The following is a 13,651-nucleotide window of genomic DNA, read 5'->3' as shown; positions in this document are numbered from 1 at the left end:
GAAATAAACAAATATCTCGACCCTGTGTGTCTATTGGTTGCTTGCACACCGGGTAACAGAACCCTGATTTTGGGACAACAAAACCCTCCCAGGAGCCCCCCTCCAAACCCCTGGAGCCTCCCCAGGATCTCACAACTCCCCCCTACCCCAGGGTCTCAACCACCCCCAGGAGGGCCCATAAAACTCCCTTTGTAGCCCCCAAACCCTCCAGAAGGCCCCCCCCCAAACCTGCAGCACTCGGGGTGGGGGGCAGCAGCCTATTTCTCCCCCTTCCCCTAGGACAGGCAGATCTGGGTGTTTATTTGCCCCAGGGATGGTTGTTTGCCGTGGGGGGGGGGGTGGTATTTACCCCCACTCCGCGCCAATGCCACTCTCCCCCACAGCCTCACCCCAACATCAACCCATGATGTACGCCAAAACCCTGCTGCAGCTGGGCATGATGTGACCCCCCCCCCGAGATGACACGACCCCCTCGAGGTCACAACACCCCCTGGGGGTGACACCCTCCCTCGCCCCGGGTGTCTCCCCTCCCCCGATGGCTTTTAATACACTGGATTGTATTTATTCCCTCCCCACCTGCTGGGGGGGCACTGGTGGGGGTGGGGGGCGCCCCAGCAATGGGGGGGAGGGGCAAGGGGGGACCATCTAGGGGGCGCTGGCTCAGGAGCTGCCCCCCTGGCCTGGCCCCCACTTTACTGTCTGTAATTAAAGATGTTAAAATAAAGTAATCATTGGAAGCCTCGCGGGGGGGCCAGCGTCCGAGGAGGTGTGGGGAGGGGGGAAGGGTGTGGCGCTGCTGGCCACAGACACCTGGGTCCTCTGTACGAGTGCAGGGGAGGGGCGGGGCGGCATGCCCGGATGCCTGGGACCCTCCCGGACGCCTGAGTCCCTTGGAGAACTGGGTTGTCCTGGACTTCTTGTGTTGCCTGGACTCCTGGGCCCCTTGGATGCCTGGGCCCCTCGCTCACCCGGGGGAGTGGGGTTCGGGGGGGGGGGGTTCAGTGTGGGAACCCCGGACGCCTGGGTCCCCTCTGTGTGGGGGAGAGCGGGGGGTGAGAAGGGGCACCCGGACGCCTGGGTCCCCCAAGGGGCAGTGGTAGAACTGAGAATCGTGGCTGGATCTGGTTGATCAAATAAAATATTGAATCGGCAACAAGTTTCTATTGCTTAAACTGTGGAACAAGAAGCTGCTCTGGGTCCTTCTTGTGCTCCCAGCCAAGAGGCACCTTATCTCTAGCAAGAAAACTTAAAATAAAAAATCATAGAAATCTTGACTTTTGCTGCTCCTCACTGGCGCCTGCCAACGATCAAAAAGAGAACAGATCATTTTTATCCTTCCAACGCATCCGGGAAATGTCCTCTCGGTCACTGACGGCAGGGCTCGGCAGCCGCTTCCCCTTTGGAGAGCGCGTTTTAATTTAATCTAGAGGGGATTTAGCGAAATGCTAAAATGCGACATTAATCTCTAGGCGAGAGGCTGCTTTTTAAGCATGGGGGAAAGCTCGTTCTGCGACGCGTGTTTGGTCTTTGGTGGAAAGCTCGAAGCAGCTGGGAACAAAAAAAAGGGGGAATAAATCATTTTTACTCACATTAGACCGATGCTTTTCCAAAATCCTAAGGACTGTGAGTCATGGAAACTTCCTCAAATCTTTGCTGCATTGTAGTGTTTTAATATCGGATTTAAAATTGCAGTTAAACGAGGGGATTTTTTTGCATGTAAGCAGTGGGATGAAGACGAGCAGATCAGCGGAGACCTCCTCTCAGTGACCATGAGCGTGTTTAGTGCAGTTTCATCTTGGCAGCCCTTGGTGGGCATGGCTGCTGCTAGAAGAAGCTTGGAGGCAACGTGAGCCGGTTCCCTCCCCCCACCCCCCCCCCCAAAAAAAAAAGGGAGAAGAAAGGAAAGAAAAGACACGCATTTCCAAGACATTTGATGGGACGTTGAGATCTTCAGGCATGAGGGAGATGCTGCTCTGTGGAGCTGATCCCAAAGGATGAGCTGGGGACAGCAGAGCTCCTGCGCTACCCCAGGACTCTCCGTGCCACCAGCTGCCAGCAATGACCGTCCTCTCCAAATTCAAAGGACCGGGGAGATGTTCACCCAAGGAGACCACTGGTGGTACCACCACACCTCACCAGCTGCAGCAGAAAACAGCCGAAGGGAGCTGCAGGAAACGGAGGCAAGTAGGAGTCCATCGCCCAGGTCTCCACAAACAGGACTTGCACCAGATTAGAGCAGAAGAGGGGATACAGGCATTCGCAACGGTTCTCAATCCTGAATGAACAACTCCAGCCAGAGAAGACCGTATTCTCTCCATGAATTGTGCAAGATTCCCAGTCCCAAATTTAGGTAGGATTTCCATCTTTACGTACTTTAGCCGTAACCTCCGTGAGTTCAGCAACTTGTGGAAAACGGCAGGAAGCGGTAAGGAACAGTGGAAAGGGTGGAAAATATTGGAAGACGAGGCAAAAGCAATGGAAAAATGCATAAAGAGGGAGAAAACAGGGAAAATGATGGAAATTGGGATGAAACCCCCAAAGCAGTGGAAAATGCAAAAATACTACAAAATCACCTGCAAAATAAATGCCAAAAATCCCATTAAAAAAAAATAAAAAACTTCAGCACAATGTCTCCCACAAAATAAAAGCTACTAAAAAACCCCACAGAGAATGCACAAATAGCAGAAAACAGTAGAAGAATGCCAAAAAGTTGAAAATGTAAAAAGTGAAAGTAGAGAGAGCTTGAGAGAAAACAATAGCAAATGAAGTAGAAGAGAAAGAGAGATTAAAAAACCCCAATATATTCAACTGAAGGCTGAGCATGCATACAGAAGATCAGAAAATGTTTTAAAAAAACACAGAAAAAGGTGGATGCAATGACACAGAATTGAAAAAAAAGCAATACAAGTGTGAAAAGCACATGAAAAAGAAAAGGAATGATCATAAAGCAGAATGATCATCAAAGAGCAGAAAATGCTAAAGAATGTGAAGACAGTGGAAAATGCATGAAAGATGGTTAATGCGGGGGAAAAGAAGGGTTGAAAACAGCAGAAAATGATGGAAAAAACATACCTGGAAAACTGCAGAAAGCATAATGACTGAAAACGCAAAAAAGGCTAAAATGAAAAAATGAAAAAAAAATAAAAAGCAAAATGCAAAAAATGCTGGCACATGACAGAAAAATTCAGAAAACATCATAATACACAAGGAATGGCAGAAAATGCAAAACCTACCAAAACCTGGCCTCCAAAGTATTTGAAAACACCTAAAGCAACAAGGAACACACACACACACACACACAAACAAACTCCAAGTGGAACTGAGTGGAAAAGAGAATAAATGGTGGAAAGCAGGGGAGAATGTACCAAAAAAACAAGGAAGAAAATGCACAGAATTGCTGAAAAAAATCAAAAATAAGAAGGTGGTAGAAAAAGTAGGAGTTGATGAAAACAGGCAGAAAAAAGCAGAATATTTTGGGAAGGACTTAGAGGAGTAAAAATGGCAGAAAACAGAAACACCAGAAAAGGAAAAAAAAAAAAAAGTGAAAAATTCGAAGAACAACTGAAAGCATCAGGGATTGACTAAAGAGCAGAAAATTCCGAAAAGGAAAGGAAAATGGTGGAAATCACAGAAGAAGATGGAGAAAACAGAAAGGATGGATAACATGAAGAAAATGGAACACCAAATACACTTAAAATGGTTAAAAATGCTTAAAATGGTTAAGCCAGAGATGTCAGAAAATGCAAAAAAAAAAAAAAAAAAAAAAAAAAAAGTGGAAAAACTGAGAAGTGGCAGAAAATCAAAAAAAGGGAAAACCTGAAAACACTTCAAATGGGACAAAACGCAAGAAATAGAGGAAAATTCACATCCCCCCCAAAAAAATAATTACCCAAAGTGTCCAACAGCAGCAGAAATCTTTGGAAAAATATAAATAAAAAAGAAATAAATGTGGAAAATGCAAAAATCTCTATATGAAAACTGTGGGAAATGCAAAAAAAAAGGAAAAAAAGTGTTAACCAGAGAAAGAATGGAAGAAAGAGGACACAAAAAAAGGTTGAAAGGGGAAAAAAGATGGAAAAGGGGAGAGCAGAAATGGTAGAAATGGCAGAAAAGGAGGGAGAGCAGCGACAGATGATGCAGGCACGGCAGAAAAGAGATCGTGCAAAGCAAGAAGTGCAGAAAGCTGTGGAAAATGGTGAAGAGCACCAAAAGAAAGTGGAAGGTGGAGAAACATCAAAATGGAAAATGAGGAAAGCGGGTAAATTGGAGGGGAAAAAGCAAAAAGAATATGGGCAGATGGAGGTCAGGAAACAGTGGGGATGGCTGTGATGTGCCAGCAGAGGAGCTGCACCAAGATGATCGAGGTTCTCCCTGGCTGTTGGCCTCGGGGGCCTCCCTGCTGCTGGATGGGTTGCTGGGTCCACCGGCCAGCTCGTGGTGAGTCTGAGTGCACACCAGAGCTCTGTGTCTTGCTGGCTTCCATCCTTCCCGGGCTTCATTCACCCTCCGGTCGAGCCATGCCAGACCACAGGTACACAACAGAGCAGATGGCCTCAGCCAGGAACAGGATGGTCAACAGCTAACAGTGCGGCTGGACGGCCAAGAGAGAACCCGGTGCACAGCTCCACAGCACCCAGGTGCTTCCGGTGTGAGCCTGCAGTGTGCAGGGGCCGTGGTGGGATTGCTGCTGGGGAAGCTGGACTGAACTGCTCTGTGTCCCTGAGCAGCTCCTATGGCTGGTTGATAGTGAAGGGACTGTTCTGCAGCACTGAATTTGCTGAAAGGGACTTGGTCACGCATGGCCCCAGCGCCAGCAGCTCCAGATTGCAGGGCACCCCAGTGAATCAAAGCTGATGGCTCCTGGCTTCTGAGGTTTTTCAAGGGAAAATAGAAACACATAGTCATGCGGAAGAGGGAGAGCAGAGGAAAGAAGCAATTCCCAGGGACGGCGCAGGGTGGGCAGTGGTGATAGAAAGAGAGCTGCATGGCAAACCCCAGCCCGGCCCTTGCACAGCAGATGCAAGGCCTGAGGACAGCGGGTGTCTGTAGAGGCTACAGAGCTTCTCCCTCTTGCCCTTGTTTTTCCTGGTCCAGCAGAGCAACTGCCCTCTTCCCCCTTGCCTTTCTCTCGCTCCAAAAAAAATTACACACACATGGGCTGAAGAAACAGGACTTTATCTTTGAGGAAAGCAGAGCAAGGGGAGGAAGTGGTAGAACACTAATGGGCCAGGATGCGCTTAGAGCTGTCGAGCTGTGCTGTGCTGCGGGAGACACCAGCCATGGCCCAGACCTTCCAGCACACTTGCGTGCCTGCGGCGTGCAGCCCCACGGCATTGGCACAGCTGTGGCAGTGCTGCTCAAACAGAGTCACCTCCTGGCAGAAGCGTGACACCTCTGCCATGCTCTCTGGAGCCAGTGACCCAGTGCTCCAAAGCTGAACCTTGGTGGCGACCGCTCCCGGGCAGTTCTCAGGTTCAGCACGGTCTGTGTCACCAGGCAACGGACGGAGGGTTCAGCATCAGCTTCCAGGGGCTGGAGGGCTGAGACACAAAAGATCACAGCACATAACAGACTCCCATATTTGCAGACCTCCCTGATATCCTGCCCAAACAGGGCCCGTCCCACCCAGCCCTTCCCAGGCTGGGCAGGCAGCACGTGGGACAAAGGGACCTGCTGCAAGTTGCTGGTCAGGAATACCCCAGGTGACCCACAAATACTCACCTCCTCTCCCCCAAAGAGGCAGACCACACCTGCCTGGCTTATGGCAGGGCCAGCAACTGGAGCTCCCTTCCTGGGCTCCCTCCTCCTCCCTGCCAGGGCCTCCTGCCACACCTGCTCTCACTCACCATTGCAGATCTGCTCCACCTTCTCCTTCCTCTGCTTCATTTGCTGCCCCATGAGCCCTAGGCAAACACCTCCTGTCAGCCCTCATACTCCCCACCAAGACCCCAGCAGCACAGCTCCCATCTGGCCTTGCCAGCCTGCCCACTCATCCTCTTCCCCCTGTGCAAGGCTGGCCTCAGCGTGGTCCCCGGGGTGCAGGATGCAGGCATGCTGTGAGGCACTGCAGAACCTCCTCTCAGCCCACCTGCACGGTCAGGGATGCGACTGGGGTAGTGGGTCACCAAGGAACCTCACGGCTGCCTCCCGCAAGGATGCCTCAGGCTTCTCCAAGTATGGCAGGCTCTGGTGCAAGTATTGCTCCGCTCTGCTCCTGTCCCTCAGCACCTGGAGACACCGCAAGGCCGTGGGTTGGCACCTAGACTTCCCTGGGGAGTCAGGCTTGACCCTCCTCCCACGACCGGCCTCCTCTTCCTTCCTCCTCATGACCCCCGGTGGCCTAGGGATGCTGAGATCCCCCCCCCCAAGCTTTCTGACAAGGACAGCCAAGCCAGGGGCTCCTTCAGCATCCCAGGGGGGACAGCAAGGGCAGAGGGGCCTGGAGCAGAGCCCGAGGTGGCTGGGGCTCTGGGCTGCAGCAGTGGGTGAGGGGCACAGCTGTGTGCCCTGCACACTGGGCAGTGGGGCAGGCTTCGTCCGGTCAGGGCCCCGGGACTTTGGCCTTGTCCTTACCAGGTACTCCCCAGTCTTGGCCAGACTTGGAGCATGCCCCAGCCCACAGAGGGGCTTAAGACCAGGGCTGCCCCTCCCTGCTGAAGGCAGTGGCACCTCTGCCTTGTCCTTGGCCACTCAGCAAATTGGACTTCCCGCTCACACGCACTCAAAGGCACACTTGTCAGCAGCCCCTGCCATGGTGCTCAGGCCTCCCCCAGGTCATGTCAGCATCCCTTCCCCAAAGCACTGCTCCATACCTGGGCCGCTCTCTGGTTCTGATCGCTCATGTGCAGGAAGGGTGGGACCAGGCTCCTCTGCACGGGCTGCTTCATCCTCTGCTTGTTCTTCCCCACCACAATCTCCATCAGGTCCTTGAAGAGCAGCATGGAGAGCTCTCGCACTGTGCTGTCGCTCTGTGAGGAAGGAAGGAGAGCAGGGGAGGCCTCAGCAACGACTGCAGGAGCCAGGCATGAGAAGAAGGTTTACCTTTGCAAGGCCTCGTCTTCTGCAGGCACAACTGTCCCCCTCCCTGGCCAGGGCTCAGAGCTGGGGACAAGCCGCTGCAGAGGCAGCACAACTGTGGCAGGAGGTGCCAATACACTGGCCAGTGGGCACACGTGCAGAAGGATACACAGCATCCAGAGCCACGTATACAGACCCACCCACATGCCAGAGAGCCCCTGGCTCTCCCACCAGCCTTACGTCATCAAAGCGTGGCAGAAGCCTCTCCGCCAGCTGCAGAGCGATGGGGTTGGAGCCCTTCTGGTCCAGGTAGCTGAGGATGTTTCTCAGCAACAGCAAGCTTCCCGCACGCACATCCCTGCGGGCATCCTGCAGCCACTCCACCATGTCTAGGAGCAGGCTCTGCATTTTCCTTGCCTGTGGCAAAGACACAACTTCCTTTTGTGAAGCAAGGCCAGAGCCCCCTGGCCACAAGTGCTCTGGGGGCTCATTTCCCATCAGGACTCAGGGGCCAGGGCCAGGGCTCTGCACACAGCCACGGCTGGGGCACAGAGGCTGCAGTGCAGGGCAGAGATCTCCAAGGGGCCTCCGAGCACACTAGGGATTCTCTAGGGAGCAAGGCTCCTGCCTCCAGGACCAGCAGCAGCCGACTGCATTAGCCCAACTCTGTGATCTGCCTCATCGTCCCTCTCCCAGCAGGGCTCTGGCCGCAGCGTTCTCACAATGGAGGCCGTTTGGAAGGGGCTTGTTGCTGCTGGGCCGGGATCTCCGCCTGGCACAGCGGAGCTCTTCCCGAGGGCCATTGGTGCCTTTCTGCCTGTGCAGCACAGCCCAGGGGCTGCCATGAAAGACTTGGGGCACATCAAGAGGGCAGCGGGGATGTGGGAGCAGCTAGCATACCTCCTGAGTGCCAGAAAAGGCCAGGCCACTCTGTGACCCAACACCACCTGCCAAGCCCCAGCCTGCCACCATGCCTTCACCCAGCTGCCCCCCTGCTCACCATCTCGGGCCTCTTCAGCAGGCTCAGGAGGCCTCTGAATGCCAGTCTGCGCAGCTCCAGGCCCTCAGTCTGCGTGTAGCGCCAGAGGAGCGGCAGCGCGGCATCGTCCATCTCAGCAAGGTCAAGGCCGTCCAGCAGCTGAAATGCACACAGCACTGACGGACTGGCAGAGCCACCAGCACTGCCTGCAGCGTGCAGCCCTGCATCCCACCCACCATTCAGGCCAAGGGCACCAGCCCCTGACACGGCTCACGCCATGGCCAGGGGCCACTATGGAGACACCCGCAGGCCCTGCTCCCAGCCCTGGGTCTCTCAGCACACTGCACGCACTGCTCACCTCCGCCCCACGGCCTCGGAGCCCTCTGCAGCCTCTTGTCCTCAGCCCTTGGAGGAGCACTTGAACCCAGAGAGCTGCCGCAAAGGAGGCCCAAAAGGCAAGTGCTTGTGAGTGGTCGCCCAGCAGAAATGAGCCAAGGCCAGGGCTGCTAACAAGAGCGCGTGCGTTTCCCCAGCTCCATTCACCAACGTCACCCACCAGGCACGCGCACAATGCGAGCAGAGAGCATTCAGCGGCACCTCCAGAGAGGCACCGCTTGCCATGAGGCTCACCTCCACAAAGAAAGCCATGGCAGGCCTCTGGCGAAACTGGTCCTCCCCGCTCAGCAGCCTTGCCAGCTGGTGGAAGATCCAGCGACACAGGTGTCTCGGAGCTCTCCTCATGGCTCTGGCAGAAGGAAGAAGGCACTGTTGGTCCTCAGCTGAGCAGGCAAACCTGCTCTGGGCCTGCTTGACCCCCTCAGCCACTTCCCCCCAGCACAGTGAAGGCAGCTCAAGGCAGTGCTTGGCACGCAGCCACGGCAGCCAGCAGCATGTGCTCCTGCAGGGCCACTCTTTCCCCACCACACCTTGCCATCAGAAAGCCAGGCTCAGTCACCATTATGTTCCTCTGGGTGGGAGACTGGAGAAACACCCTTCCTACCTGCAAGTCATGGCCTTCCCACACTTGCCGTGTCCTCACCCCTTGGCATTCCTCTGCCCCGGGGGCCTTCCCAGGTCCTTCTGCTCAGCTTGCACCTTTCCTGGGGCTCTGCTTTGGCTGCCACTGCAGCCAGACCGTCCCCAATCCTCTCTGTGATGGGAGCCCAGGCCCCACCGGAGGGCACTCCAGAGCTTTGGGAGTACACCCCTCCTGCGAGGAACATTCTTGTACTACTCCTAACACCAACTACTCCCCCAACAGCTCTCAAAGCTGGGCAGTAGTGGGTCAGGGAGCTCCCATGGCCATTTTGCTGTGTGAGCCCTTGCGACAAGTGGGGGAGGCTGCAGCCCCTTTCTTGCAGAGCTCGCCCCCACCCCCCCACCCACAAGAATGGATATTGTGTGGGGCACCCCAAATCCACGGAAGAGGTGCTGTGGGAGAGCAGGGCGTAAAGGGCTCTACCTGGCCAGCACAGACACTCCCTTCTGAGATGTCTCTGCATGCAGAAACAGCTCCCAGCCGCCATTCTTCTCCACAGCCAGGGCTACGTGCTGATAGCCAGCGCAGTGGAAGAGACCCTTCATGGCCTCCATGGCACTCCTGCATGCAAAACAAAGCCCAGGTAACACTGGCAGCCTGGCCCTGCCTCCGACTCCAAGGCCGAGACAGGAGGAGTGGGATTGAGCACCTGACGTGGCTGGGGGTAGGGGACCCATCCCGCTGGCATTCCCTCAGGAAGATGTTTGCTTCCTGGCGGGTGAACTCTGCTGTGAAGACCATCTGAAAGAGCAGCGCCAGGAAGAGCTGGGGGAAGAAGGCCTTCAACACCTGTGGGCTCCTGGATGATCACGTGCAGTGCTCTCGTTGCCTGTGGAAAACACCCAGGGACACCTCTCACTCCTGAGCGCTGCCTGGGGGCAGACAGGCAGGGCAGAGGGGGCCCACAGAGCCAGGCGACAGCCGGGGGGACCAACGAGGCCTCGTCCCGTAACTCACAGCCAGGGGAAGGATGCAGCTGTTGTCCCTCTCGGAGGTGGACTGCTTGCGCAGTGCCCGTTGCTCCAGCAAGCTCAGCAGCTCCTGCAGCACGTCTTTTGCAACTGCGGGCTTATCCAGCAGCACCTTCCACATGGTTGTGGCGATGCTGCAGGCCCAGAGCGCTCTGTCAGTGGCACTTCCTCGGCCACAGCGCCAGAGCCTGGGCATGCCCTGGAGCTCCCTGGACATCCAGCAGCCCTGACCCTGCCCACCCCCTCCTCACTGGGAGCCCTAAAGGGGGCCTGCCCATACAGGCTGGACAGGACCAGGCTGAAGTGCCTTGTGGGGAAGGCAGGGAGCATGGCCGCTGCCTGCTGAAAGCAGGCTCCCTTGCTCAGCTTTGCCTTCTGCAGAGCTACCTGATGCATGGGGACTGGGCAGTGGTGGGACAGACAGAGGACCCTGCCCCGCAGGCGTGTCCTGGGAGTCTCCTTGGGTCTGCCCCCCTTTGGGCCCTTCTCCCCATCTGCAATGAGCCCTCGAGCCTGACGGGCCCCATACCTGTTGCAGAGCGGGGAGCAGTAGAGCAAGCTCACGGTCACCTAGTCAGGGTTCGAGCAGCACAGCTGGCAAAGGATGTTGTTCAGGGTGACCCGGGCCGACAGCTCCCTGACGTACCTCAGGCTCCTGTAGAGACACCTCATGATCCGTGGCACCTGGAAGACCCATGGGTGAGAGTGGGGCTGCTACCAGAGAGCAGCCATTACCCCACTTCCCACTGACATCCCCTTCCTTCTCCATGGCTCCCAGTGCTCCTTGCTGCCTTCCAAGGCTCTTGGGTGCCCCAGACCCCTGGCTCTGGCGAGGTAAGACCACGTCCCAGAGGGCTCCTGCCCCCCACACACCACCTGCAGCCTGCTTACATCTTCCAGTGAAGAAACAGCACCCACCACAAACATGTTAAGCATGTGAGTAGCCACCACCGTGCCGTAGTTGCTGCAGTTCCTCATGCCCTCGATGGCTGTGACAATGACGTCTATGCCCTCGGAGGGCTGAAGGTTTTTCACAAACAGCTTATGGGAGAATGGAGGTGAGGGAAGAAATGTCATGCTCTGTGCCACATTAATGGTGTTTAGCTGAGCAGTGGACGTGGCTCGGGAGAGGGGGGCGGGGTAATGCTGGTTCTGTGGTCCCAGCAGAGCCAGGGGCGGCTGTTGGGTTGTGCACGGGCACCGTGGGGCGCATGGCCACAGGGCCATCAGGGCAAGGGAGGATGGTCGCGGTCAGGGTCACAGTGCACTGGCTCTGCAGGCAAGCACAGCTTGACGGTGGCCCTCAAGGCTGCAGCTGCTGCTGGGACTCTTGGAGTGAAGCCCCTGCCCACTCCCCACTCCGTCACAGTGGAAGTGGCACCGGGGGAGAGCTGGGCTGCTACCAGAGTGCAGCCTTACACAAGGTGCCACTGAGAGCTGCTTCCCTCTCCACCACGCCCTCTGCCCACTCTGCATGAACCGCGATACCCCCTCAGCCCTGCTCATTAGGCAGCCCTCTGCTCATCCAAGTCCCATGATGACCCCATGGCCAAGAGTCCCAGCACAGGAGGTGCTCCTCACATGCATGATGACACTGAGCTTGCTGGTCCATGACACGCAGAGCTCGTCGTCAGCTTCCCACTCCTTTGGGTTCTCCGCATGCCCTTGATTATCCTGCAACGGCTCGCTGCCTGAGCAGGAACGGAAAAAGAGAGCAGTCAGGAGGAGTGGAGGAGCCTTGGAGGGGGCAGACTGATGGCCTCAGGGAGAAAGCAGCCTGGCAGAGGAGAAGAGCATGCCAGTAACGTCTGGGGAGCAGGATTCCCCGGGAGGCTGGGGGCCCCTTGCAGGGGACAGAAGGGGCAACTGCTCTGAAGGCTACCAAAGGCCTGGCAGGGTTCAATGGGACTTTGTGGTGTGAAGCACCTCAGGATCCCTAGTGCGAGCAGGGGTTGCTGAGCATTTTCCACAGCAGGGCAGTCCAGCACAGGCACTAACATCCTGCTGCTCTACTGCTCCATCAGCCCTCTTTACTGCTCCTGTGTCTCACGGAGCAGAGTGGCCGAGGCAGGCTGATGCCCTCCCTGGCCCTGCCAGGCTCTCCAGCTCCACAAGCATGCAGCCCACCACAGCTTCTCTTACGTTTTCGTTGCACCACAAATCTGAAGAGGCAATGAAGAGCGTCCAAAGCCCCACGGCTGGTCTCTGCATCCTCATAGGCACAGCAAAGTATGAGACGCCCCACCAGCTGTCCCAGTATGGCCACAGAGACCCTTCTGTAGCCAGTGGGGCTCTCCTCAACTCCTCCAAAGAGGTGCCAGACCTGCGGAACGGGCGGTACAGCTAGAAGGACTGATGGCAGGCAGTCGCCACCAAAGCCCTGAAGCCAAGAGTCTGCCCAGGCATGCATGCCAGGTGAGTCAAAGCTCCGGAGGGCCCTGCAGGCCTGGCCTCCCAAAGCAGCAAGGCAGCACTGCCACACCTCGCCTCACATCGTGCTCCCTGCACACTCCTGCCCCGCACAGAGCTGGGGCACAGCTGGGGCCTCAGAAAAAAACGCCTGCAGAGAGAAGCTCATGGCAAGAGGAACAAAGAGCTTTTGCCTCAGGGCAGGGCCTTGCTGAGCGCTTTGACCTCTGGCCAGGCTTCCCTCAGAGGCACCCCGGAGCTGAAGGCTGCTCTGGTCTGCAGGCAAGGGGCAAAGGGGTGGCTGGGAGGCGCCTGCCTCCTTACCTCCAGCGAGGAATAGTTGGACAGCACATTGCTCAGCCTCCCAATCCTCCCCACGGCCCTCTCACGCACAGCTGCTCTCTCCGAGTTGGTGAAGGGCAACAGGAGCTGGGAGGACAAAGGCTACTGGTCTGCCTGGGGAGCTGACACCTGCTCCAGCAGAAGCAGCTCTCCTCAGCCCCTGGCTGCACTGATACAGTTCAGGAAGGCAGGTAACCGCACACCCCTTGCACAGGCACCCTTTCCACACACCCCGTCCAGAACATCGCCCTGCGTGCAGGACATTCCCTGGCGGTCTGCTTGGGGAGGTTGGGCTATGGCCTCCTGGCCTGGCAAAAGAACCAACCTTCTCAGCTGGGCTCCCCTTGCAGGAGGGGCGAGTCCTAGCAGGGCCCTGCCCCATTCAGATCTGGAGAGCAAAGGACAAGGGACGGGGGGCAGGCAGGGGGATCGCAGCAGTAGCTGCCGTCTGTGTGGTGCTGAGAGAAAAAGGATGCAATTCCTCCCTCCACATCTTTGGGGCAAGAAAGGCTTTGAGGGCAGAGTTGGCCCTGGAGTGCAGCGGGCAAGGCTTTCTCATGACCTCGGAGGAATCTCTGGAAGGAGAAGGGACTTGGGCTGCAGCCAGTGCACCCCAGGATCACTGCACAGGCACCTCCCAGTCACCTAAGGGAGGTGGGCTCCCTCCCTGCACTCTGCAGCCTCCACACGGCACTGAGATAGGAAATGGCCACTTGAGGGTATCGCTTCCCCCTGAGCTGAGGAACAGTCCCTGTGAAGCCCACTCTTTGCAAATACCATACCTGCAAGATATTCTGCAGCTCCAGGAGGCCGGAAGTGGCAGAGTTGAGCACCAGCACCTCCAGCATGTTATCCATGCTGTCCAGGGTCTGCAAGGAGCACAGAGGGTTGTGA

The 13,651-nt window shown here is 56.5% G+C and overlaps 1 protein-coding gene across 1 annotated transcript in view; it reads right to left on the bottom strand.

Annotated features, from left to right (window-relative positions):
• LOC134154548 (adenylate cyclase type 10-like) overlaps window positions 1–13,651 on the bottom strand; it is a 50,889-nt gene that overhangs the window by 32,792 nt on the left and 4,446 nt on the right. Inside the window, exons 5-15 of the mRNA XM_062601222.1 lie at window positions 13,540–13,626; window positions 12,149–12,329; window positions 11,588–11,697; window positions 10,898–11,026; window positions 10,653–10,690; window positions 9,993–10,140; window positions 9,685–9,800; window positions 9,459–9,596; window positions 8,627–8,741; window positions 8,018–8,155; window positions 7,258–7,434 (exon numbers count right to left, since the gene is read on the bottom strand). Coding sequence (XP_062457206.1) covers window positions 7,258–7,434; window positions 8,018–8,155; window positions 8,627–8,741; window positions 9,459–9,596; window positions 9,685–9,800; window positions 9,993–10,140; window positions 10,653–10,690; window positions 10,898–11,026; window positions 11,588–11,697; window positions 12,149–12,329; window positions 13,540–13,626 — 1,377 coding nt within the window. The remainder of the gene's footprint in view (window positions 1–7,257; window positions 7,435–8,017; window positions 8,156–8,626; window positions 8,742–9,458; window positions 9,597–9,684; window positions 9,801–9,992; window positions 10,141–10,652; window positions 10,691–10,897; window positions 11,027–11,587; window positions 11,698–12,148; window positions 12,330–13,539; window positions 13,627–13,651) is intronic.

This window comes from Rhea pennata, unplaced genomic scaffold (genome assembly GCF_028389875.1).
Source record: "Rhea pennata isolate bPtePen1 unplaced genomic scaffold, bPtePen1.pri scaffold_32, whole genome shotgun sequence".
NCBI lineage: Eukaryota > Metazoa > Chordata > Aves > Rheiformes > Rheidae > Rhea > Rhea pennata.
This window is presented reverse-complemented; position numbering and strand designations above follow the sequence as displayed.